This window comes from Crinia signifera, chromosome 3, assembly GCF_055691185.1.
Source record: "Crinia signifera chromosome 3, ASM5569118v1, whole genome shotgun sequence".
NCBI classification, from domain to species: domain Eukaryota; kingdom Metazoa; phylum Chordata; class Amphibia; order Anura; family Myobatrachidae; genus Crinia; species Crinia signifera.
In genome coordinates, this window is record NC_139219.1 from 314,609,019 (window position 1) to 314,636,321 (window position 27,303).

At 46.9% G+C, this 27,303-nt stretch overlaps 1 protein-coding gene across 1 annotated transcript; it reads left to right on the top strand.

The window, feature by feature from the left end:
- The first annotated feature begins 1,605 nt into the window (after nt 1–1,605).
- Nucleotides 1,606–27,060, top strand: LOC146062792 (adhesion G-protein coupled receptor F3-like). The gene is made up of 14 exons (XM_083174809.1): nt 1,606–2,286; nt 2,776–2,949; nt 3,764–3,867; nt 5,689–5,747; nt 5,850–5,980; nt 7,896–8,123; nt 10,135–10,356; nt 11,237–11,368; nt 12,771–12,970; nt 17,596–17,778; nt 18,988–20,346; nt 22,281–22,319; nt 23,299–23,334; nt 25,853–27,060. The coding sequence occupies exons 1-14, from the start codon at nt 2,163–2,165 to the stop codon at nt 25,925–25,927; spliced, it is 3,066 nt and encodes a 1,021-aa protein (XP_083030935.1). The 5' UTR covers nt 1,606–2,162; the 3' UTR covers nt 25,928–27,060.
- Nucleotides 27,061–27,303: the final 243 nt, after the last annotated feature.

Sequence of the window (27,303 nt, forward strand, 5' to 3'; positions counted from 1 at the left end):
TCTTCCGTATTCCTGGTTCCTGTTCCCTGTCATCCTGCATCCTGTCGTTGATTCCCAGCTGTGTCCTCCGTTCAGTCTCCTGTCCTCCCGGTGTCCGTGTGTCGTCCTTATCCGTCTCCCGGTCCCTGCAGCTCCTGTTGGTCTGTGTGGGATCCCTTCTCCAGCGTGGTGCTTCCTTCGGCTGGTTCCCTGCCTCGTCCGCAGCATCTCAGCTCCAGCTAAGTTGACTAATCATTTGCTTATTGTGTCAGCATATAGTGTATTGTTACACCTGTCAGCAGTACTCATTGTGTCAGCGTATCGTGTATTGTTACACCTGTCAGCAGTACTTATTGTGTCAGCATATAGTGTATTGTTACACCCGTCAGCAGTTCTTAGTGTGTCAGCATATCGTGTATTGTTACACCCGTCAGCAGTTCTTAGTGTGTCAGCATACTGCGTATGGTTACACCTGTTAAGCATTAGCACAGCGGGTTCCTGTTTAGAGTGTTATCCACTGGCACCCCTCTCCGCAGGGCAGGGTGGTCCTCGCCTCTTTGTTTGTTAGATAGGTTTCCCCTTGTTCATCACTGGCCTTGGCGTGTGTGTTGTCCTTAACATAAGACCAGGTGGCATCGAGGTGGGAGCCTGACTAACGGGCTCCCACGAACGCGGCTATTATTGGTGAAGCCTAGCACCCCGCACACACACGTCAACTCCATCTGAGCACAACGGAGTCAGGTTGGCGAGGCTGCCCTGGTCCTGTCACTATCTCCTTCCAGCCAGTGTCACGTGGTGTCTCGCCAGACAGCGTGGCACAGGAGATCCTAACACTAACATTATGGTCTCCGTGAGGCTGCTCAGGGAAATGTGTGGTCTGTGAGGTAACTTCTGACACAACTCCAGAGATGGGGGGGGGTCGGGTCCATTCACTGCAGGTGGGGCATATCTTACGTGCAGAGAGAGTTAGATTTGGGTGAGGTGTGTTGAAACTGATATCTAATTGCAGTATTAACGGGTGTACATGTGGTTCAATTGAGGCTAATGGACGATTTTGGCTACATGCACGCAAGCGATTTGGCCATAGGGCTAATACACTTTGTGTGCCTACAGTATATCTGCGGATCAATCGATCTGCAGATATATCGACAGACAGATCGTGCAGCGTGTTCTCCATACACACTACCCGATCCTTCAGGACTGACATTTGCGTGCACCCGCCCACTGAGCTGTCAGTCACCGGCAGCCCCCAGCACGGCTGTAGGGGTGGTCGGCGGATCGCCAGTACACACAGGTGTGTTGCGATATATATGTGAATGACCGCTTTTCACATATATATCGCTCATAAACCCTGGCCAATGGTGCATCGATATACCAGCTGCTTAGAGAGCCTTGTAACGCCACCCGTCTGGTGTGCGAATGCCCGCCCCACGCCGCACAGCGAATGTACCCACCGCACTGCAAAGAAATGTTTTGCATAAACATCGAATGATTTCTCTAGTCTGATGACTTAGATTTGCAGCATCCTGCTCCGAGAACTGGGCGGGCAGCTGACGTCCGGTTACATCAGCCGCCCACCCCCGGGAGCACCATGGGGCTGATTCTCGATTGGGAACAAAAAAAAAAAAGAGCTGCACTTTAGCAAGACTATGCTGCACTGCAGATTTAATAGAGTGCGATTTTTAGTCTTTTACATTTTTTTTAAATAAATTTGTACGTTTCCCGAAAATCGCACATTTAATAGGATACAAATTGCGCTAAAAATTGCACTTTTGCCATGAAAATCACACATTTTGACCTGTCGGTTTTTTTTCTCACACTTCAATTCACATCCAGATGTTTTCCCATTATAAAGTATACAACTTGCAAATTTAATAGGGTGCGATTTTTGGTGCATGGTTCTGTCTTAAAAATGTGTAGAAGTAATAGGTGGGACATTATGCTAATTTAACGAGTCGGCCTTGTGACAGCTTTTTACGGATTAATTATTTTGTTTTGTAATTGTATTGTTTTATATGTTTCAATTCATTTATTACTTTACACATCTTGTATATTTTTGCATAATACCTGCTTATTGACTAATCAACTTGACTTAACTGGTAAATTCTAGGAAACAATGATGTTGTTTTCCCTTTATCACAGCAACACCGAGCACTTATACGTATGTGTATCACCCAGACGATATGGTGGAAGGATATGAGAGTACTTTGGCTGAAACCTTTCTAACGAGCTCCGCAATACTACCTCACACTTTAACCATCAATTCATCTGTCACTATGAGCACAGTGCAATCATCACTCACAACAGGTAAGAGCTGCGAAATGCGTGGGGTTACCATAAGAACGCACCGAGTTATTAGCGAGGAGAGGGCTGTGTTATAAACCATCGGCAAGAGTCTGTTTTAAAAGGGGTGGATACCCACAGACCACTTTTGTACATGCCCCCTCCACAGCCTACAGATTTGCTTTATTGAATGCCCTTGAACACAACCACGGTCAGCCCTGCTCTGCGCGTTTCGCTAGCCGCAGACAGCAGGATTCTGCTGCTCAGACCACTCCCCCAACAGCCTAATGCCATCCAATCTGGCCTCTTGCACGTGCGGACAAATAAGGCTCCAATGCTGTTGTTTGGTGGGTGCAGGCGGAATCATGCTGTGTTGCGCTTCTGCGTCATATTCAAGGGTATTAAAAATAACTGTTAAAAAAAAAAGTTTTCTAGAAATTTTCAAATGCAACTAATCTGCTGCGAGTGCAGTCGAGATCTCTATCCCCAGTAATAGAACACATCTTTTTCTAGAGTGCAGCGTGACTGATGCGGGCAGGGTCTGCACCTGCGCGGACGGGTACCAGTGGAATATCCCTGTATGCTATGCACCTTGTAGCAACACCTCCACTTTCTGCTCCTGCCTCGTCATGCTGGATAGCAACGTTCCATCGTGTGAAACCCCTCCGGATACTTCAGACAACATCGGTAAGAAATGGTAATACAGAGACTGACGGGGACGTAGTATATCAGATGTGAGACAGATTACATTACGTGCCCGATTCAGGCCTGCTTGCTACGCTGCGTATATTCGCTGCCTAGCAAGCAGGTTAACCCCGTCTAACACACACACCAGAGCAGGCAGGGGCTCGCCTGGGTTCGCAGGGGTTTGTCGACCATTTCTATGGGCGCGCCCGCCATTTTTGTGGGCGCCTCCATAGAAACACTGGGCTGGCACCAGCGAATGCCCCCCTACCGGTCGCTCAAACTGCAAGTGCCTCGGCAAAGAGAAACGTAGCTAATGGCGCTGGCAGCCGGGGCTTGCACACGCGCTTTGGCGACAATGCGTGGACCCAAAACATTGGAGACGGTTCTGAATTCCCCTGTATCCCGCCACTTAAACATAACCTCCACCCTGCAGCCTGACTATAACCCCCTTATAGGTGCCTAATCCTAACCCCGCTTCCCTGCATCCTAACCATCCCGCCACACAGCATAACCCCCCCCCCCCACACACACACACACACACACACACTGCACAAACTTTACCCCCTTCCCTGGCGTGACTTTAACCAGCCCCTGCATACCTATGTCCTACATCTGGGCAATCTGTATGCCGGTGCTGGCATTATACCTGATGTTGGGATTCTCTAATGCCAGTCCCCTTGCAGTAGTCAGGATGCTGGGTGTCAGCGTAGTGAACGCTGGCATCACTAATTATACTATTACCTTTGACTTACATATTGCAATAATAACCTTTCTTATACTGTGTAACCGCTAACTTGTCTCCTTCTCTCCCCAGTTACCATTAAAGGATCCTTTACCCTGAACGAAACCTTTACAGCAGAGCTCCTTGACCCAACCACAGTAAAGTACAAGGCTTTGGAATCCAGTATAACCTTCGCTGTAAGTGCCTGTTCCTATCCTGCAACCAAGATCTTATCTATTTAACCATCTTAGAATCTAATTCCATGCTTTCAAGTTTATTTAGAAGTCTGCAATGTGGGACAGAGTCTATAACTATTACTTTAGTGACTAAGTCAAAAAAGTCAATAAGAATTCTCCACCCAATAAATGCATGCTGTTTGGGATCCTATGAGTTTCTGGATATGAGATATTCTACAACTTTTTATTTTAATAGTGTTTCCATCAATTTCCCTACTACTGATATAAGGCTCACTGGCTGGTACAGTAGGTGATTGTGTCTTCCTTGATTCCACTTTTGTGCAGTGGTACCAAATTTACTCTTTTACAGCTCTCTGGAATTACTGTTGCAGGTAGCAACTGGTCGAATAATTATGTTAATGGTGTTACCAGAACCCCACTGAGCTCTTTTACAAAAGGTTGTATAAAATATTGCATGAAGGGACAGAGCTATCGAGAAAGCTAAAGTTTGAAAACACCCCTTTTCACATTATTTTAGTAAAAATTATTTTGATAAATATGCCCTTTATTATCCTTAGGTGTATCCCATCTGGCGCCACTGATTTGTCCACTTCCAGTTTTGAGAAATCTGTTAGGACCAGTGGCAGATCCCTAACAGCTATTCAACCCTTGAATATGACGAGATGAGAGGCTGCAGCAGAGTTCAAAATCCAAATAGGGGAGCAATACCAACTGCCAGTGAGTCAGTTTAGACTGCGCATTGCCGGGCAGTGTCTGACCACTCACTCAGACACTGCACAGGCTTCTCCTGTCCCTGGCTGTGTGGCTCTGTGCAGCGTGACAGGGTCAGAGGTCATACTGCGTGGGTCACACAGACACTCCGGCCGCCCCCTCGCTCTCGGCCGTATCAACGGCTCCCGGCCACACCGCCTGGCTCCCAGCCACACTGCCTGGCTCCCAGCCACATGTAAGTAAAAATGTGGGGCAGCTTGGGCGTTTTTTTTTTTTTAATTAAGAAAGCCAATCCTGGAATTCAGGTTTTTATAACCCCGGGATTGGATTCCCTAATCCCAATGATATGTATGCCAGCAGTCAGAATACTGATGCCAGCACCCAGACTCATGGCCAGAAAACCAGCTCCAGAATACTGACATCGATGGAGATGCCATTGCCGAAATACAAGAATAGGGAGAGATGCACTAATTTATCAAAGCTATACAGCAGGAGATATTGGAGATATATTCTGCTTTGTGAGCAGGGGCAGATTGGGAACTAATAATGGCCCTGGATAATGTTGTAGATGTGGCCGTAGATGGGCAGCACTGGAGTTATAACATGCCATGTAGCCATGCCAGCATCACTAGATGGCAGGGTTGCTGCACTGCAGAGATGGAATAACAGAATGAATGGGACAATGCAGTGTAATGAGTGCGGGGGCTGTCTTTCATGCGTGGGGTGGGGCCACATGTCAGCAAACCAGACAGGCCTCAGAGATAAGTCGGCCCACTGGGATTTTTCCTGTTAGCCTGTTATATTACCTGTCGAGTACCTAAGGATCTGTGAGCGCCGATGTATACAGTTGCTTGGCTCTGCAATGCCGCCAGTGGGCATCTCAGTAGAAATCCAGACATCTGTGTAATTTGTGTATATTTGCACACCCGCTGCACACGGGATCACAGCTGTAAATGCGTTAGTATACATCTGTAATAAATCCGGCCCCATATCCAAATCACAATAATGCCCAGTTTTAACAAGACCAGGTATATTTTTAACCTGGTTGACAATCAAACACCATCATCACCTGTTACTACTGTATATAACAACTGACGCGTTTCGTTACAGCTTCTCACTGCTTACTTAAAGAACTGCCGCCCTCTGGATGTCTCGGTGCTCGGCTTCAGGTAACATAGAATTTAGCAAATGAAATGGTATAAAAATAGAGGTCTGTCTGTACTGACACCATATGCACTTATCATTACATTTCTCTGCTTATTTATCCCCAGTCCGGGAAGTGTGGTGGCGGGTTACAGGATGTCGCTATCCGGTCCACTGTCCGACATGCAGCTGAGATCTAGCCATGCCTTGGCTGCACGATCTCTTACTCAAGTCATCTCTTCCACCCTCACCACAACAGGTAACGAAGTGGCAAAGAGCAGCAGCTAGGAGTCTGATACTGTCTTGTTATCGATAAGATTCATTGATGTGAAACGCGTCACCTGTATTGCATGCTCTCAGTTCTGGAGCATGCACAGTACAAAATGCATCAAGACAGGTTCCGTGACCAGGCATACCATCAAATCTACAGCGCCCCCTGAGTCTATAGCATATAGGGCGAACTTGTTCAGAAGGGCTCCCCGAGCCCATCTTTACCAGTTAGTACCAGTGACATTGCTTGATTTATGGCAAATAAAGCCCCGGGTAATCGCTACTAGATGACTGGGCCCATACATTGCACCTTTTATAGCAGACACATACAAGCAGTGGCAGTTCCAGAGGTGGGGTTCAAAATTTCTATAGGGGAAGTACAGCAGCTGCCACCAACTGACATTCCATACTGACTGGCAGTGGGTGTGGCTCCCTTGTTTGAATTTTGGACTGTGCTGCAGCCCCTCCTCTGGAGCCGCCACTGCATACAGGATCAGTGGATATGATTGGCCAATATATTTCTTAGCACTATGTTGGCCTAATCCAATAAAAATATTACTGAAGTGTTGCCTGGATTGTCGGGAGAGCCCAATTGGATGATAAGAGGCTAGCATACTGTAAGCAGGTGTGCGTGGTGCTTGTATGACCCTCCTTCATAGAGCCTCTTGCAGTACAGTTGCTGAGTCAGGAATAAGCTGGACCCTGGTGAAAGCTTTACTTGCTGGTTCGCAGGAATAGCAAATACGTAAACCCAAACATACCATTAACAAAGTCTCTGAATAGATTTATTTTAGTAGACATTACTGTATATCAGGCATGGCCAAACTGTGGCCCTCCAGCTGTTGTGAAACTACACATCCCAGCATGCTTTGCCACAGTTTTAGCATTCCCTAATAGCAAAACTGTGGCAAGGCATGATGGGACTTGTAGTGTCACAACAGCTGCCTGCATTATATTATACATATTATACCTGTTAGCAAATATTTTCTCAGCTTACGGTAATGTGGATAAAAGTATGGTGCATTGTTTCTTTTATATGGCCCAGGTACATACAGTAGAAAATGGTGGGGTTGCCTACCCTCCCGGAATGGTCCTGAAAATTGGGTCCCCCTCCCGGCCTCCCGGAAAGGTGGGCAACCCTCCCGGTTTCTGACCAACCCCGCCCCTGTTCCCAGCTAGCTCACACCTGACTCGCTGTTTAAATAACCGGATATGCCTAACTCCGATGAGGGGGCGGGGCCAAAGTGACAGTCATTTAATGGCGTCACGATCAAGCCCCGCCCCCGAATGCCTGCTGAAAGTCTCCTCTCCGGGCTTCTCCCGGAGAGGAGATTTAAAAAGTCGGCAACCCTGGAAAATGGGCAGTGGGCTGTCTCTACCCTACACACGAAGGCTATTACCAGTGGCGGATCCAGAGGTGGGGCGTCAGCATAATTCAAAATGAATATAGATGAGAAAAACCAACTCACAGTAAGTCAGTTTGGTATGGCAGTTGGTGTGGGCCCCTATTTGAATTTTGAACTTTGCTACAGCACCTCCTCATCTAGAGCCACCACTTGGTATTACTCTTAAGGTGCCCATACACTACTGCGGTGTATCACAGCAGTGCATGGCAATCTGACCCCCTTGAGCATATGATACATTGCATGCGACCCCACCGCTGAATCGGAGGTCGGACAGGCAGCAGGTACAACCTCAGGCTCAGGTCCAATGTGCACAGGAGCATGCATCGGACCCTGAGGGGGACATCAAACACATCCAATTTGGGGCGATTTCTCGGACCAGTCCATCGGGATCGGGTGAAATCGGCCCAAATCGGAAAGTGTATGGGAACCTTAACTGTGTCAGATACTAATGGTAACCTGGGTACAACGTACATTAATCTTATGCCTTTCATATTGCAGGTTTGGCAACTATTCAGCCCACAGACCTGGAAGTCAGGATCTGGGCCCCACTAAAGCTCACCTGCAAAATCAATGAATCGGTGACTGATGTGACGTGGTCTCTGATCGCCAATAACATTTCCAATGCAATTTTCATTGGTGGGGGAAACGTGAATGTGTCAACACAAATGCTGCCGAACCTAACCGTCTCCATTCTCTATGTCAATAATACCGATCAGTGGTGGGAAGGTCAGTGACTCCGAATACTGTAAGGGGCGGGGTTATGATGGTGTGATCCAGCACAAATCGTATCATCGTCCTCCTTTCGGCATTCAAACGGGCAAATGAAGGGGGGAACGGAGGGTGTGCGGGTGCTAATCTAATGGTAAAAAAATGTCTTTGTCGCCTGCTTGTACTTAGTCTTAATGGGTTCCACAAAATTTCCCATTTTTTCCGGATTCATACCATTCTCTGCGACAGATCTCCTGGTGTATATTTACTAGGCAGTGATTATGCATTTTACATACCTCCCTACATTCATGGGATATGGGTCTAATTTTTGGGACTGTCCCACCAGCAGAGCAGCAAATCTCCATGTGTGTAGGCCCCTTTAGTACTGCCATATGTATCTATGGCAGCATGCTTACCAAGGGCAAAGGGGCCCACTTTCAGTTACATGTGTTGTATACATTTTTCACCATTTAGTAGTACATGAATGCCCTTACAAACATGTGCATTGGAGCCTACAATATATCTGGGTAAGCCCCTGAACCTGCTATATATATATATATATATATATATATATATATATATATATATATATATATATATATATATATATATATATATATATATATATATATATATATATATATAGGCAGGTGTGGTGCGGCACTCTCAGCATAATAAGACCCACGAAGTCAGCTTGTGGTCAACGTTTCAATTTTATAGGCCAAAATTGTCATCCACAATATATATATGTGTGTGTATGTGGTATACAATGAACTGGAGAGCATTATAATGTTGCATTATAAGAACCAGGACACTGTATTGTGTCACTATATGAAGTGGAGACAATATAGTGTGGCATAATATGAACTAGGGGCATTGTAACATGGCATAGTATGAACTGGACGCAATATAATCTGGCACAATTTAAAAATGGAGGCACTATAGTGTGGCATAACATGAACTGGGGAACTATAATGTGGCATAATATGAAGTGTAGGCACTATAGTGTGGCATAATATGAAGTGGAGGCGCTATAATGTGGCATAATATGAAGTGGAGGCGCTACAGTGTGGCATTATATGAAGTGGAGGCGCTATAATGTGGAATAATATGAAGTTAGGGTGCTGTAGTGTGGCATAATATGAACAGGAGCACTAAAATGTGGCATAACACGAACTGAGGCAGTATAATGTGACATAATATGAAGTGGAGGCACTATAGTGTGGCCTAATATGAAGTGGAGGCGCTATAATGTTGCATAATATGAAGTGGAGGCACTACAGTGTGGCATAATATAAAGTTAGGGTGCTGTAGTGTAGAATAATATGAACAGGAGCACAATAATGTGGCATAATAGGAAGTGGGGCACTATAATGTGGCATAATGTGAAATGACACTGTATGCCATAAAGTGAATTAGGGGTACTGTGGGGCATAATGTGTACTGGCAGGCCTGCAATAAGACATAATGTGAACAAGAGCACTTCTATAGTTCATAAAATAAACTAGGTCACTACTATGGGGTCAAATATTAACTAAAACATTGCTATGTTTCAGTAAATGTATAGAAGAGGCGTGTCTCTCTAGACGCAATGGTACAGGGGCACCTGCAATATATTGCTATGGGGCCCACAAATTAATGGATAAGCCCATAGGGATACTTTGGTTTCACTTTTACACTGCAAACTACCTGGGCCTGTCCCAGGTAGTGGACGCACAAACCGGGTTGACCTTTTCTCAACAAGCCAGGTCCCACGTTGCCGGGGCAACCATAGCTGGAAATTGAGTTTATGTGGTCAGTGGTCCTATGAGGCATAAATGCTTACCACTACGCCAACCATGCTGTTGCAATGATGTACTGTACAGTAGATAAGTGTGATTCACTGAAGGCATTCTATAATGTTATTACTCGTGGACAGCAACCCTAATATGTGTTCCAATAAGGGTGGCATTGCAGGTTTATTGTAGTATGTAAAAGCCATTAAGTAAGAGGAATTAGTGGGAGGAAATAATGTTCTGGCTTCTCCTAGGCACATATGTCTGTGAATGTCACAGTGGCGGCGTGGTGCACCAAGCAGAGGCGCACGTCAATGTGACCCTCCTCCCATACCGGATCATAGCTGAGCCGCCGCAGAAGACTCTGACCGCAATGGACACATCCCCGCTGCTCTTACAGTGCTGTGTGCCGTTTGATGGCGAGGATTATAACGTGACCTGGACTTACAGCAACATTACTCAGGAAGCACAGCCAGGTCAGTATATGAAATATCCCCAATTCCAAAATACATAAATCACTGTGGTCAAAACCATGCTGCGCTGCAGGTGGGGCAGATGTAACATGCAGAGAGATTTCGATTTTGGTGGGGTACGATAACATACCCTCCAACATGACCCATTCCATTAGGTACAAAATGCTCTGTTCCTGGACTTCCATGCCAGTGGCAGTTACAGAGGTTGGACGCCAGCACAGTCCAAAATTCAAAGAGGGGGGCACATCAACTGTCAGTGAGTCCAGGACAGTGATGTTTGGTGTGGCTCCCCTATTTGAATATTGGACTGTGCTACAGGCTCACATCTGTAACTGCCACTGGCAGGAAAGTCCAGAAACTTCCCTTCCCTGTTCGGAGTGTTCACATTTCATGCGGGATTTGGCCGTACGCCCCGCTCGCACATGCGCAGAGACGCCTCTGCACATGCGCAGACACAAAACATCGGCGGACCGACCGCACGCGGACATTACCGCACCAACCAGAATAAGGGCCATAGTTTGTTTAAATCGATGGCTGGTTGCAGTATCAACATAGATGGCAACCATCACTGGCGACTGCACCAACAGGCTGGGGGGAGCCAGGAGGACGGTGAGAGCCAGGAGCAGGCAGGAGGAGCTGGGAGCCAGCTGCAAGGAAAATACCCATAGAAATGAATGGGCAGATACTTATTGGCTGGGAGATCACTCAGCCAATCAACAGCTGGCTATTCATTTGTATGTAATTATTGTTTTTTTTTATTCACCTGGTTCCGCTCCTTCCCCCCACCCCCACCATTGTGAAGAAATGCTCTGTGTAACAAGTAATATGGTATTCTAGACTGTATATGTTAATGACCTCAACAGATTTGCATTATCCTTCTCAGGAGATCAGACATATTTAAGATGTTTCACGCTGACGCCTCCTCGCCCGACTAACGATACAAATTATACTTGTACTTTTACAAATAAAGCCAGACAGAGGAAAAAATCCTCAATACCTGTGAGTGTAATCGGAGGTACGTACAATACAGAAATGTTTTTCCACTATTTTTTACTGATTATTTATAGGCGCCTAGCATCCAATCAGCTTTTACCTACCATTTGTGTGTGTTTGATAATTCTTGTTCAGAATCTGATTGGTCCCTGTGGGCAGTTTCCCCACTTTTTAGACACGCCTCCCACTGTAAGCCAGATTTACTCTACAGGAGAATCCCAGAATGAGACGCTTGCCAGTGTTGGGGGTGGGGCCAGGTGCACATCACTGGGCCAGTCAGTCAAAGAAAAGTGATGGCCATCGATAGGTAATTCAACACATAGTGTGCAACCATCGATGACCGTTTGCACTAGTCCCACAGCGCAGGGGTACCAGGGACAGCACCAGGCTTCAGCCTGGGCAGGTAAGTTCTGGAGGAAGGGGGACCCCTTTGTTGGGGGGGTACCCACTCCCCCAGTACTCCTGGCCAGGCTGACTGGTCGGTAGGGATGAATGCATTGGCCGGCGGGACTTGTATAAAAAGCCTCCCCCCGGCTGTGACATTACCCTGCTGTCTGGTTGGGCCTGGGGCTGGTTCTTAAAATACGGGGGACCCCTAGTCATTTTGTCCTCCATATTTTGGGAACCAGACCCGGCCCTGGAGCCTGGGGCTGGTTTTAAAAAAATCAGCGGAGCCCTATCTCAATTTTTCCCTGATTTTTTAAAACCAGGCCCAGCTGTTTGAGCCTGGTGCTGGTTATGGCCGTGGGGGGGGACCCCACCCCGTTTTTTAAATGTATTTGTTTATATACAGACATTCCTCACTTAACGACCTACCTGTTTATCGACCACCCAGACTTACGACCCGGGCCTTCGTTTAGCGTCCGTGCTGTGACTCCTCGGACTTACGACCCCGCCTGCTCTGCTTTACGACCTGCCCACCTACCCTCTCGCAGTTACGACCTGCCCACCTGCCCTCTCACAGTTACCACCTGCCCTGCCTGTTTAGCGACCCACGTCTCAGAAGTATTAACGGGTTTTATATAGGTTCGTTTAACAACCAATTCGCTTAACAACCGGGTCGTAGGAACGGAAACCTGGTGGTTAAGTGAGGAATGTCTGTGTGTGTGTATAATATATATATATATATTTTTTACACACTGCAGCCTGCACGGATCTGATTGATCTGTGCAGACTGCCTATACAAATTTGTATTAATCCGAATTAATACGAATGAATACGCCATTGGGGGTTTACAAAGCAGTCGTATTTGACTCCGGAACATGAATTTGCATACGGCTAAAACAGACGTATGCATTCATATTCATTCGTATGAAGAATAAGTATACGAAAAATCGCATTCGTATTCTTAGTAAATTGCCCCCTGTATATCTAATAATGCACACAGTAATGCACCTGTACAATAATAGAGTGTTTTCTCCTAGAGGGAGGCAAAAATTGCAGCATTAATCTGAGCTATGGGATTACCTGGAATGTGACCAAAGCCGGCGTATTTGCCATTGTCCACTGTCCACAGGGGATCTCTGGACACCTGTCCCGTCGCTGCTCAGCACGTGGAGTATGGTGGAAGGTGCAGGATCATTGCATTAATCCAGTCCTGCAAGAGACACTGATTTTTGTCCAGGTAACACAGACAGTCATCATTATTCAGTACTTATATGTCCTGTTACTTCTCATGAAGGGCTACAAATCTGTCCTGTTAATAGTTAAAAAAAAAATTTATTGTTAAATGCTATAGAAGATTAACAGCAATACATGAGGATGGGACTATTCTTATATGGGAGTCTGTAAACTATAACCAGGGGAGACTCTTAAGGCAGGGGTGACTACAGTCCTCAAGATCTACCAACAGTCCACGTTTTACAAATCCCCTAGCTGGTGCACAGGTGTAGACATTACTAACTGTCACATGACCCAGACCACCTAGCTGGTGCACATGTGTAGTCATTACTAACTGTCACAATCCCCAGAACACCTAGCTGGTGCACAGGTGTAGTCATTACTAACTGGCACATTCCCCAGATCACCTGAAGTCATTACTAACTGTCACATTTCCCAGATCACCTAGCTGGTGCACAGGTGTAGACATTACTAACTGTCACATGACCCAGACCACCTAGCTGGTGCACATGTGTAGTCATTACTAACTGTCACATTCCCCAGATCACCTAGCTGGTGCACAGGTGTAGTCATTACTAATGGTCACAATCCCCAGAACACCTAGCTGGTGCACAGGTGTAGTCATTACTAATTGTCACAATCCCCAGAACCAGTGGCGTAAGTTCATCCATGATGCCCGGAGGCAAGAAAAAAGTTGGTGCCCCGCCATATATAGCTAGCTAGAGAGAAAGAATGTCAGGAAAGTAAGAAAATGAGAGCGGAGAGTGAGATAGTGTCAGGGATAGATATAATGTCAGGGATCAGTGGCGCCGGAACGGGGGGGGGGGGGGGGGCGAGGGGGCAGCTTGCCCCCCCCCCCGAAATTACTGAGGCGCTAAAGCACCGTTCAGGGCCGTTTCTAGAGGAGGACAAGCCGTGCAGCAGCCCGGGGCGCTGCACGGCTTGTCCGCCTCTGTTAAACAGCCAGGGCGCCCGGCAATGTTCCCTGCAAGGTGTGCGCACAAACATTTTAATTGTGCTCACTACTGTCCGCCGCCCGCCGCTCACTCCCCTGTCAGTGCAGTGGAGCCTGGAGCCGGGAGCCAGCCAGCGCCGTGTGCTCTGCCTCTGGGTATAAACTATAAAGTGCTGCGCCGGCGTCTGACGTCAGACGGAGACGCTGGCGCCGCACAGCGCGCAGAAAGAGCTACACTCAGGACGGAGCCTGCCCGCATGCCTGCCCACCTTCCTAACCCAGTGCCCACCACATAACTTAAGGCACAGACAGAGCCCTACCACCCCAGACGGTATGTTTAGAAATAAACTCGCCCCCTGAAAATGTTGCACACTGACAATATATATATATATATATATATATATATATATATATATATATATATATATATATATATATATATATATATATACACACACATATGTGTATTTTTAGGGTAGAAACATGACTCCACGGTTCTGAATGTGCTGCTTCATGATTGCTGCCCGTGGATAAGTATTGTTGCTCATGGCCTATGTGTTTCACAATAAATGTGCTTAATTTACAAGCTGCATTCTGCATTGTCTATGGTGTGCTGGTCATATCACTGGTTGAATGGCCTGTGATATATAGGACCATACAAATTAATTTGACCTGGCACCCACCTATACTTGAGATTGGTGTGCGTCTCCCACAACGTTGTATATATATATACATACATATGTGTGTATATATATATATATATATATATATATATATATATATATATATATATATATATATATATATATATATATATATATATATATATATATATATATATATATATATATATATATATATGTATGTATATAAACAGGGGGTAACATATAGCAATTTAGGGGGCGCCAAAATGAGATTATATCTTGCCCCCCCCAACCTAAAAACGTTCCAGCGACCCTGTCAGGTATAGAAAGTGAGTGTTAAGCGAGGGTGTCGGGAACAGAGAAATAGTGGAAAGAGAGTGAGGTCAGGTACAAAGAGAAAGGATGAGAGGCGAAGTAAAGTAGTGATAGTGGGTTCAGGCAAAGAGATTGGTGACAGTGTCGTCAGGCAGAGAAAGGGATAGGGGGGAGATTCTCTAAGAATCTCCGCCCCCCTTCACCGCCCATCGCATATTTAATTATCGCATATGCTGTAACATATGCGATAATTAAGGCAAAGGACAGCTCTTGCGTTAAGAGCTGTCCTTTGCGGTGAGAGTCGCCGGGTCCCAGCAGGTCCCGGCGGCTCCCCCCTCCCTCACACACCCGGCGCTGCTGCTGCTGCGCTGGGCTCTGCTCCTCACTGCACCCGGAAGAGGATCAGTGCAGGGAGGAGGTCACAGGTCCGGGCAGCACTACGCTGTGCTGCCCGGACACAGGTGAGGGGGGAGGGGGCGATGCGGGGTGGAGGGGGGTCGGCGCGGGGCGGCGGAGGGTTGCGATAGAAGCCCATTGGCTTCTATAGGGCATCGCCAGATTTTTCCCAAAATGCGGTAAAAACCCAGATAACCGCATTTTTAGCTTAGAGAATCTCCCCCAGGGTGAGGTGGATCAGGCAGAGAGAGAGGTGTGTTAGGCGGAGAGAGACAGGGGTGTCAGGCAAAGAGAGAGATAGGTGTCAGGTAGAGAGAGAGGGGGGCAGGGAGAGAGGGGGTCAAGCAGAGGGAGAGAGAGGGGGCAGGGAGAGAGAGGGGGGGTCAGACAGAGAGAGAGAGGGGGGGTCAGGCAGAGAGAGAGAGGGGGGGTCAGGCAGAGAGAGAGAGAGAGAGAGGGATCAGGGAGAGAGAGAGGGGTCAGGGAGAGAGAGAGGAACCAGGGAGAGAGAGAGAGGGGTCAGGGAGAGAGTGAGAGAGAGGTGAGAGAGGGGGGAGGGTCAGGCAGATAAATGGTGGGTGGTGGTGGGTACGTGGTGGGTATGAGCCTGGTGCTGCTACAGCCCGGATGCAGGCTGTGCACACAAGCAGAGTCTGGGTGTGAGGTGACGGGAGGAATGAAAGGGTGCACAGCTATAGTCATTACTAACAGTCACATTCCCCAGATCACCTAGCTGGGGAATGTGACTGTTAGTAATAACTACAGCTGTGCACCAGCTAGGTGATCTGGGGAATGTTACAGTTAGTAATGACTACAGCTGTGTACCAGCTAGGTGGACTTGGAAATGTCACAGCTGTATTCATTACTAAAGGTCACATTCCCCAGACCACCTAGCTGGTGCACAGCTGCAGTCATTACTAACTGTCACATTCCCCAAATCACCTAGCTGGTGCACAGCTGTAGTCATTACTAACTGTCACATTGTCAAACCTGCTGCATTTATTCCTATTATAGATACACAGGTTGCCTGAGACACATGAATTGTTGGTAGATCTTGAGGACAGGTTTGGCAGCCCCTTCTCTAAGAGTAAATTTACTAACGGACCAAATACACTATACAATTTGAGCTTGTTTTTACCCAATTCTGGCAGACCGAGAAATCAGGTGAAATTGACCCAAATCGCTTGTGTATGACTCCAATGTGATGCGCAGCGATAACTGATCACACTGCATGGGAACGCCCAGCATTCTCATGGAAACGCTGGGTGTTCCCATGGGGGAATCGCCTGGCCGGCAGCTGCATGCCTCCCCCCTCGCCACCCCCCACCCTCAACCCCACCCCCTACCGCAATCCTGGGTGCGTGCGCCCGGCGAACACCCCTATGTAATGTATGCAGTCCTTCTGCTAGGAAATCTGCTGAGCAGTTCTACGGAAATCTTATGTGACTTCTCCCTGCAGAGAAGGAGCATAAGGGGGGGAGGCTGACTCCCTGGCGGTCCCCTCTGTCCACGCTTTTACCCTAATAAACAAGACAACACATCCCTTGGGCCAAACTGTCAGAGCTTTTATTAACTTCACAACACTTCAAACCATAACATTGCAGAATATGTTGCAGAATATGTTGCAGGAAAGGGTTGATGAGCAAGGTTCTTTATAACCGGATGGGGCGTGTCCGGCCCGATCAAGTGAGCACGTGGGCACGGCCCATCACGCCTCCCCTCCTCTGTACCTATGGGCAGAGGCACAAACTGTGGTCCAGCCTCCCCTCCTACCACAATTTGGGGGGGTTACTGCTTATCCCGACAGGTATTGTCAACCCTGGCCCCTTCCCTTACCACCCGGGGACCATGCACCTTGCACATACCACCATAACTTGGCGCACTGTCCATGCGGCCCAACCGTCCGAAGCTGGAGCCAGACGTGCCATCTGGTGAATCTGCTTGGCCGTCCATGTCTTGCTCACCCCCCTTTCCCCATGCCACCTTCTTCTGGTTAGTGTGCCCCGCCGCCCCTTCTGCGCCCTCTTAACTACTCCTCACCTCCCCCTCCCCTCTTGATAAGGTCCAGCTGCCATATTGGCCAGCGGACCTCCAAAGGTGGCAAAATGGGGACGGGGCTTAGCCTCCCACCCCCGTCCCTTCCCGTCGCTGGCTTGTGTCCCCCCTTGCCCCCTCCCCCATATCCGCCACTGGTCACCAGCTTGTGGCTCCTTTTGTCCCCATAAGTGTATGGCCAGCTTCACTGTTCTGTACTCTCTCTCCAAACTCGGACACCAGGGCAAGTGACAGTAACAACTTATACATTGTCATACCTCACAGGTACTGGAGAGCGGCCTGGGGAACCCTCAAGTACAAGTTCCCCAGTTATTTGAGCAGATTTCGATCATGAATGGGACATTTGTAAACAGCACGGATGACGTATCAGCACTGGTCACCATACTGGAAACCATCTCCAGTGTATCAGCGGTCGTAAACTGTACATTCGATGTAGACGTTGTCACCGTAAGTTCCCGGAGTTCTCTTATTTGCCGGTAGTGAGTTACTGGAGACTTTGGGGCTGCGGCAGAGCTGAACCAATCCCTGTATACAGAGCGTGTCGCGCATGTTTAGGCGCAGTGCATGTTCTGATCATATATACGCACAATGGCGTGACAATAGTTTGGTCATCCGGTTTTTGCTCAGTTCTTCTTGCCAATTAATGTCAACAGGTGAAGGAGAGACACATACTGTACATCTGTGTGCAAGCAAAGCACAACTGGCTTCTGTTCAGCTCTGCATCACCCCCTGTGCATCACCCCCTGTGCATCACCCCCTGTACCTCTGGTTGATTTCACTGCTGTAAATAGTGCTTCTGTTACTATTACTCAATCTGCCTTTTCTCCGCTGAATTTGCAATACCACGGGAAAGAGGTGGTGCACAAACAGAGATTTATGGCAGAGGGTGACAGGGAAAAACAGCGTGTGATAGGAAGAGAGGGACAGAGAGTGGCAGGGGGAGGCAGAGTGTGGCAGGGAAAACAGCATGTGACAGGAAGAGGGTGACAGGGAGAGGCAGAGGGTGACAGGGAGAGTGTGGCAGGGAAAAACAGCATGTGACAGGAAGATGGTGACAGGGAGAGGCAGAGGGTGGCAGGGGGAGGCAGAGTATGGCAGGGAAAACAGCATGTGACAGGAAGAGGGTGACAGGGAGAGGCAGAGGGTGACAGGGAGCGTGTGGCAGGGAAAAACAGCATGTGACAGGAAGATGGTGTCAGAGAGGAAGAGGGTGACAGGGAGAGGCAGAGGGTGACAGGGGGAGTCAGAGTGTGGCAGGAAAAAACAGCGTGTGATAGGAATAGGGTGACAGGGAAAAGCAGAGGGTGACAGGGAGAGGCAGGGGGAGGCAGAGTGTGGCAGGGAAAACAGCATGTGACAGGAAAAGGGTGACAGGGAGAGGCAGAGGGTGACAGGGGGAGGCAAAGAGTGGCAGGGAAAAACTTTGTGTGACAGGAAGAAGGTGATAAAGTCCGCAGTTGCCAGGTGCACTGCATCTGCTGCACCAGGAAGATCCCAGGTGGTTCAAGGGAAAACTTATGCAACTTCTCCAACAAAGAAGTTGCATACGTTTATGGGGGACTATACACTATTAGTCACTTTTGGCTACTGTATTTTACATTTTCACTTTTGTTTTCTACTTGCCCTCAGTGACTGTTTGCCTTGCTTTGCTTGCAGAGTTTCCTCACAATGGCCAGCAACCTCACAGATCCCAGCAACTCGGAGCTCTGGAAAAGTTCCAGCAGCCCACCCGCTTCCGCAGTGCTGCAATTTGTAGAGCAGTTCAGCCAACTTCTGCAGGTCAACAATGAAACCTTTGAAATTGATCTTCAAAACATCCATTTAAGGGGCAACACCTATGAAAGAGGGAGTGTGGGCCAAACCTACCAACAGACGTTTGACCTTGGGGTGGAACTGTCAATAGACCAGCAAACCATATCTTTACTGCTTCAAGAAAACAATGTTAAAATCACCACTGTGGTCTTCCGCTCCATTGGAGATCTCCTACCAGGTAACACTGAGACACTCAATGACTCTCAAGTCAATAGTCTTGTACAGTCGACCTCTATAAGGCTATCAGATGGAAGCTCCGCATCCTCAAGTATCTTAATGTCTTTCAAGATAAACAACTCAGAGGAAATATACACCCAGCATTGCGTTTTCTGGGACTTCTCTGGAGGCTCATGGTCTGACGTTGGCTGCACATCAAGCAAGTTAGACGATACTACCAACTGCAGCTGCAACCACTTGACCTCTTTTGCTGTGCTCATGTCTATTGATGTGGAATCTTCGGCTATAATTGATGACATTACTTATGTCGGGCTTGCGGTTTCCATTCTTTCCCTCTGCCTTTGTGTCTTGGTAGAATGGTTTGTATGGGGAACCATAGTAAGAACAAACATCTCATACTTTCGGCACACCTCTATGGTCAACATTGCAGTGTCCTTACTCTGTGCAGATGTATGCTTCTTGTCATCGACATTTCCTTCCGTCATGGCCGAGAAACTCATCTGCAACGCCATAACCTTCTTGAACCATTTCTTCTACCTGGCCCTCTTCTTCTGGACCTTCGCCCAGAGCGTGATGCTTCTCCATCAGCTTCTGTTTTTGTTCCACCACCTGAGAAAGAGAGTTTTTATTTCACTTTCATTTTTTGTTGGCTATTTTATTCCCGTAGTCATAGCCGCTGGAACTTGTCTGTATTTCTACCCAAAAGGCAGCTACAGCCATGCAAACGTGTGCTGGCTGAATCCACAGAGCAGTGCCATTTACGCCTTCGCTATACCGGCTGGGTCCATCATTGCGTTTAACTTCTTTACGCTGCTGGTAGTCATCGCCAAGTTGGCCAGGCCAGCAGTTTCTGATGCAAGCCTTCCAGAAGACAGGGACACAGCTAAAAGTATCTTGAAAGCTATCCTAGTATTGACACCAGTCTTTGGATTGACGTGGTCTTTTGGTTTTGCTCTACTGACTGATCTTGATTATCTGGCGAAGCAGATTTTCACCTATGGATTTGCTGGGATGAACGCTTTTCAGGTAAGCCCAAATGAGAGAAGACAGAGTGAAGTTGGTCACATTCTGGACCTTATTCTGGTTGAATCCACCAGACAGTGCCCTACGAATACTGGGTCGCTAGCCCCTCCTCTCGCACAGGCTGCAAACATCCATTCGCAGGCTGTCGGGGGAACACCCACAACTTTCGATGGTCACCGACCATTAAATGATGTTGATGGCACAAGAACTTCTAAGGTTACTCTGAGGGTGCGTGCACCTGGAGAACAGTCTGTTCGCCGTGGCCGAACGCACCTAGCATATGCACGTGTGCAGAAATGTGGCTGCACATGCGCATATGCCAAACATCGGTCCCCGTGCAAACGTAGGGTCCGTGCGAACGGACCAGAATAAGCCCCCTTATGGAGGTAAATTAGGGCAGGAACAAGTAATGGGTTTGATTCTCAGTGAGACGGAGCCAGGTCTGTTTTATTGTGTGAAATTGGGCTGGAAATGGGCAACCTCAATGTGATGGCATGTAACCACCTTGAGAGTATGGAAGCCGGTTATCTTGCTGCTCATTCCCAGGGCCGAGAGACATGCAGAAAATATAACAGGATGGCTGGAGGTACGGAATGTCGAACTTGGACATTTTTTTTAAAGCGGCAATCATTTAGACACACTTATAAGCAAGACGTATTATTACCGGTGCAGGGAGTGCGGTGCTCACAGGGACAATGCTTATCTGGTGTCGGGAAGTGGGCCCCCTGTGACGCCATCTTCCCTATGGTCCTGATAATTCCCATGTGCAGTCCCTCCCCATCAGCTTTGTGTACAGGTCTGAATTTAGGACCATGATACAATATATAAAGTTTCAAACAGAGAAACGAGGTGCAAAAATCAAACAATGAAATACAAATACTATTGAGTGACAGTAACAGTCAAGGCCGGATTAAGGGATGGGGATAGAGGCGGACAACCTGGGGCCTCTACACATTAGGGGACCACAAGTTCGGCACAAGCATTAGGTCGACAATGGGAAGGTTGACAGTCAAAAGGTCAACATGTTTTTTTCCATTTTTTTCCCAAAACAGGCGGTATTTCATACTCTAGAGCGTGGAGGGAGGATTTATTAGTGTGCTGAGCCCATTGTTGACCTGATGCTTGTGTTCACCTTCCGACCCTGTCAACCTTAGCCATGTCAACCTAACCCCTGTTGACTCATGAGCGTGACTTCACTTGTGGGGGCCCCCACAAAGTCATTGTCCATACCTCCCAACTTTTGTCGTCATCGATGCGGGACGCAGCTCCTTTGCGCCGGAGGCGCGTTGAAAATTTCGGGGGTGTGACCTAATTTCGGGGGCGTGGCCTATACTCGCCCCCATTTTGCCGCTATGAGGGCATGATCCTGAGGCTCTGTGAGCCTCTAGCCATGCCCCCAGCCCCCTGGCTGCGGGAATAGACGCTGTGCGCATGCGCACAGCGTTTATTCCCCGCTGTTTAGCAGCCGACAATGGGGACTCCCAACAGCCCCCCCACACCGCGGGACACTGCCGCCCGCGGGTGGGACAGCGGGACAGGCCCTGACAATCGGGACTGTCCCGATAAAATCTGGACTGTTGGTAGGTATGCATTGTCCCTGGGTCCCAGTGGCGTGCGGTGGGGTGAGGCAGGTGAGGCACAGCCTTTCCTGTCATACTAACGTATACGCCGGAGTTTTGTAAAACTATAAAGTGACATTAGAGAGATTAGGAGAGGCACAGGGCATAGGAATGAGAGAAGAGCTGACCCCTTTCATTGCATGCAGGTTGGTAGAGGATGCATCAAAGACAAGACAGAAACCTTTTTGATGACAGGTTTGACCTAAAGTCAGACAGGGTGATTGTTAAATTCCCTCTCATAATAATCTAATGTTTATTGTATGTGTACATACAGTATGCCAACACTAAACATATGTCTCCAATTGATCTGTTTTTCAGGGATTCTTTATTTTGCTGACCTGCGTCACAGAAAGAAAGGTAAGATTCATTTATTCACGAGGTTCGAAGGGATTTACTGGGCCCCACTTATGAAGTGCACGCGGGGCTGCTAGGACGAGCCTTTCCTTGGACGAGCCATGTGCAGGGATTTCTGCTGGTGCACCTAGGTTCTCCCATAGTGTGCATGGAGCAAGGTCGCAGCGTTAGTGGAGGAGGAAACGTTTGCAGTTGGGCGGAACGAGAGTATGGAGTTCTTGTACGCCTCACCTTGTGATGTAATGAAGTGATTGGGGTGGTCAGGGGGCATTTTAAGGGCACTGCCATTGTCATCTTTAGATAATGGTTTGATAAATGTCATCCCTTGTGAGTACTGTGATGTCTGGGAAAAGTGTTTAGTGTTTAATTATATGTGCCACACTGTATATTAGCTTAAGCCCAAAAGCTAATGATTGTTCTATTTATGTATACGTTATTATACTTTGATTTCTAGGCCTCTAAGGACGTTTTAGCCAACGACCCCTATATTTTATTTCTTCCTCTTCCTCCCAGTGGCGAGATCCCCCAAATGTCTAACCGTAATGCTGTGTATATCTGTCCTGTTCCGACCGTCCCCATGTAAATGACAGTTACACAAGCTTAACATTGGCAAAATCAATAGTCCAGTGACAGAGAACAAAGGCAGATGTTCTGCTCTATACTGGGATGTCAGCACTGAGCTGAGCACACGTTGGGGGTCATTCTGAATTTCAGACTTGCATAGTCACCGATCCCTTTGCATGGGACAGTGTGGGCGCGGGGCAAGGGGAGACGGTGAGGGGCTGTGCCTATGGGAACCCCCAACATTTCATGGGCATTGCCATGAAAACACTGGGCGTTCCCATGGTAATTCGGCAATTTAAAGCACATGCAAAGCTGCTTGTGAACCAGAATGACCTCCATTGTCTCATCATTCCGCAATACCGATCTCCTAGCACTGATACCAGGGATGCAATGTAATTGTTATTGTATCTGCCTGTAGGTGCGGGGGGCGCTGGTCAGCAAGTTATCGTCTACGGTGAGTCTCCTGTATTATTGCAATGAGGATCACATTCCGATTCTGCAGTCACTTGTTCTACCTTTCCTGCTCCAATGTGTCCAAGCTTATTCCTTATGGATATCAGTTGACCGCTATGCACATGAAGACTGGCACTTTATGAACCAGGGGAGTTCCTGTAATTTAGTTATACCCCTTTTAGGCATACTACCCGGGAATTACCCGGCATTTTGACTGCTGGGTAAATTTTCCGGGTGCAGCCTGCACCCTTTTACACTAACAGCAGCAAATTACCGGGTGAAGCAGTTCTACCTGGTCATTTGGCAAAAAAACCCGGGTTTTTCATATGTCTGAAAGGATCAACCCGGTTCGTAAATCCCGGGTCCTCAACCCAGATAAAAAGAAGGGTCGGACACCCAGGTTGACCCTTTCAGACATACCAAAATCCCGGGTTGACGCGTGTTCATGTGTAAAAACCTGGGATTTTGGAGTATGTCTGAAATACAGCAATACAGTTGTAAATTTGATATGATGGGAATTCTATTTCAGATGGAATATTGCTATGGGCAACCAATCAGAATCTACTTATTTATTTAACAATGTATAATGGGCATCATGTGTGGGGCATATGTATAATGGGCATATGTATAATGGGCATCACGGTGTGTGGCATATGTATAATGAGCATAACAGTGTGGGCATATGTATAATGGGCATCACGGTGTGGGGCATATGTATAATGGGCATCATGTGTGTGGCATATGAATAATGGAGCATCACGGTGTGGGGCATATGTATAATGGGCATCACGGTGTGTGGCATATGTATAATGGGCATATGTATAATGGGCATCACGGTGTGTGGCATATGTATAATGGGCATCACGGTATGGGGCATATGTATAATGGGCATATGTATAATGGGCATCATGTGTGTGGCATATGTATAATGGGCATCATGTGTGTGGCATATATATAATATGGGCATCACGGTGTGGGGCATATGTATAATGGGCATCACGGTGTGTGGCATATGTATAATGGGCATCATGTGTGTGGCATATGAATAATTGAGCATCACGGTGTGTGGCATATGTATAATGGGCATCACAGTGTGTGGTATATGTATAATGGGCATATGTATAATGGGCATCATGTGTGTATATGGCATATGTATAATGGGCATCATGTGTGTGTGGCATATGAAAAATTGAGCATCACGGTGTGGCATATGTATAATGGGCATCAGAGTGTGTGGTATATGTATAATGGGCATATGTATAATGGGGATCATGTGTGTGGCATAAGTATAATGGGCATCATGTGTGTATGGCATATATATAATGGGCATCATGTGTGTGGCATATGAATAATTGAGCATCACAGTGTGGCTTATGTATAATGGACATCATGTGTGTGTGTGTGGCATATGTATAGTGGGCATCACGGTGTGTGGCATATGTATAATGGAGCATCACGGTGTGTGGCATATGTATAATGGGCATCATGTGTGTGGGGCATATGAATAATGGAGCATCATGGTGTGTGGCATATGTATAATGAGCATGACGGTGTGTGGCATATGTATAATGGGCATCATGTGTGTGTGTTTGTGGCATATGTATAATGGGCATCATGTGTTTGTGTGGCATATATAATGGGCATCATGTGTGTGGCATATGTATAATGGAGCATCACAGTGTGGGGCATATGTATAATGGGCATCATGTGTGTGGGGCATATGTATAATGGAGCATCACAGTGTGGCATATGTATAATGGGCATCATGGTGTGCGGCATATGTATAATGGAGTATCACGGTGTGTGGCATATGTATAATGGGCATCATGTGTGGGGCATATGTATAATAGAGCATCACGGTGTGTGGCATATGTATAATGGGCATCATGTGAGTGGCATATGTATAATGGGCATCATGTGTGTGTGGCATATGTATAATAGAGCATCACGGTGTGTGGCATATGTATAATGGGCATCATGTGAGTGGCATATGTATAATGGGCATCATGTGAGTGGCATATGTATAATGGAGCATCACAGTGTTGGGAATATGTATAATGGGCATCATGTGTGGGGCATATGTATAATGGGCATCACGGACTGCACTATTGGGGTCATATGTGTATCACACCCCCATTTTCATTGGACGCTCCCCATGTGGCTACACCAATTTTTTTGCACAGCACGGTATGTGGCATAAATGTGTCAAAGGCATTACAGTGTGTGGCATAATGTGTAAAGGGCATTACAGTGTGTGGCATAATGTGTCAGGGGCATTACAGTGTGTGGCATAATGTGTAAAGGGCATTATTTGTTTATTAGGCAGATTTTTTTTTATTTTTTATGTTAGTAGCTCTTTGGGTGGTTTATTTAACCGCAAGTAGCTCACACTCCAACAAAGGTTGGAGACCACTGTACTACAGTATAATGTTATGGAAAGCTTTATACAATACATACTGTACATCTCTAATTATAATGCATTGTGTCATCAGCTGTATCCCTGTATATTTATTTTACAGCCAACGTCCGCGGCCACCTTCTCATCTGAGCTTTCCAGCAAGACCACCATAACCCACGTAAAGAAAGAGAAGTGATGTCGTGATGCTGGAACATGGCAACTACGTTATATACTATGATGGTCCTGATGCTGGAACATGGCAACTACGTTATATACTATGATGGTCCTGATGCTGGAACATGGCAACTACGTTATATACTATGATGGTCCTGATGCTGGAACATGGCGACTACATTATATACCATAACAGGGGACCTAGAACCAGAGACTCAGAGGGGTACATTTACAAAGATGGGAGTTCTATTGACGATGGGATGATGCATACCAACCAATTAGATTCTACTTATTATTTATTTAGCACCTTATAGAAGATAATAGTAGAATCTGATTGGTTGCTATGGGCAACATCCTATCTTCAATAGAACTCCCATCTTAGTATATTTAGGACTTCTTTTCACCTGTAACTCAAAAAGGTGTCTCTTACCACTACAGTCCATCATGAATGCAGCTGCGAGGCTGCTCTCCCTAGCCAGATGTTCATCATCTGCAAAGCTACTCTGTCAGTCACTTCATTGGTTACCTATATTCTACCGTATTCAATATAAAATACTTTTACTCCCACACAAGGTCATAAACCAAACTACACCAACATACATCTCTTATCTCAAATTATCTCCCAACCCGACCTCTTCGCTTTCCACAAGAACAACAATCAATATTACCATTCCCGATTGCAGGACTTTCTTTGGGCTGCACCAAAATCCCCACCCATGCACAATAAGTCTCTCCTCCAGTCTCCGTTCCTTCAAGCGTTCCCTGAAAACTCACCTCTTCAGGCAAGCGTATCAGATTTCAGATTTGCCTACATAACCCTCATAAACCTTTCCTATACATTTACACCCCCACTGACCAGTCCACATACAGTATATCCTCACTTATTTTGTTTCGGCACTTTTCCATTGACCTGACCCATGGCCTACAATGCTGGGTGACCATATCATACAGCCCAGCAGCAACCATTGCAATCTGGTGGACCACTATGCAGTAGATAACACTTATGCTTGCTATAGATTGTACACTTGCGAGCAGGGCCCTTCTACCTCTATATCGGTCTATTACCCAGTTTTGTTTTTATCACTGTTGTTTTCAATTGTAAAGAATTTGCTGCTCTATATAAAAAACTGCTAATAAGTAAATAAATAAAAAGCATAATTGCCAATAGCGTGATGTCGTTGTACAAGTCATTTTATTAATAACTAAGTTGTCCGTGCATGAATTAAAATCAATAGAACTTATTTGAGACCCTCAGAAATAGACAATCGAATGATCAGACCTTGGCCAGTGGAAAGTTTATAAGATGGTATCACAGTAGAGATATCTAGCGGTAGGTCCACAGGTAAGTCATCCTTCATCTGTTATCCAGTCTTCCTCCGGAGGTGTGTGGGCCCAGGT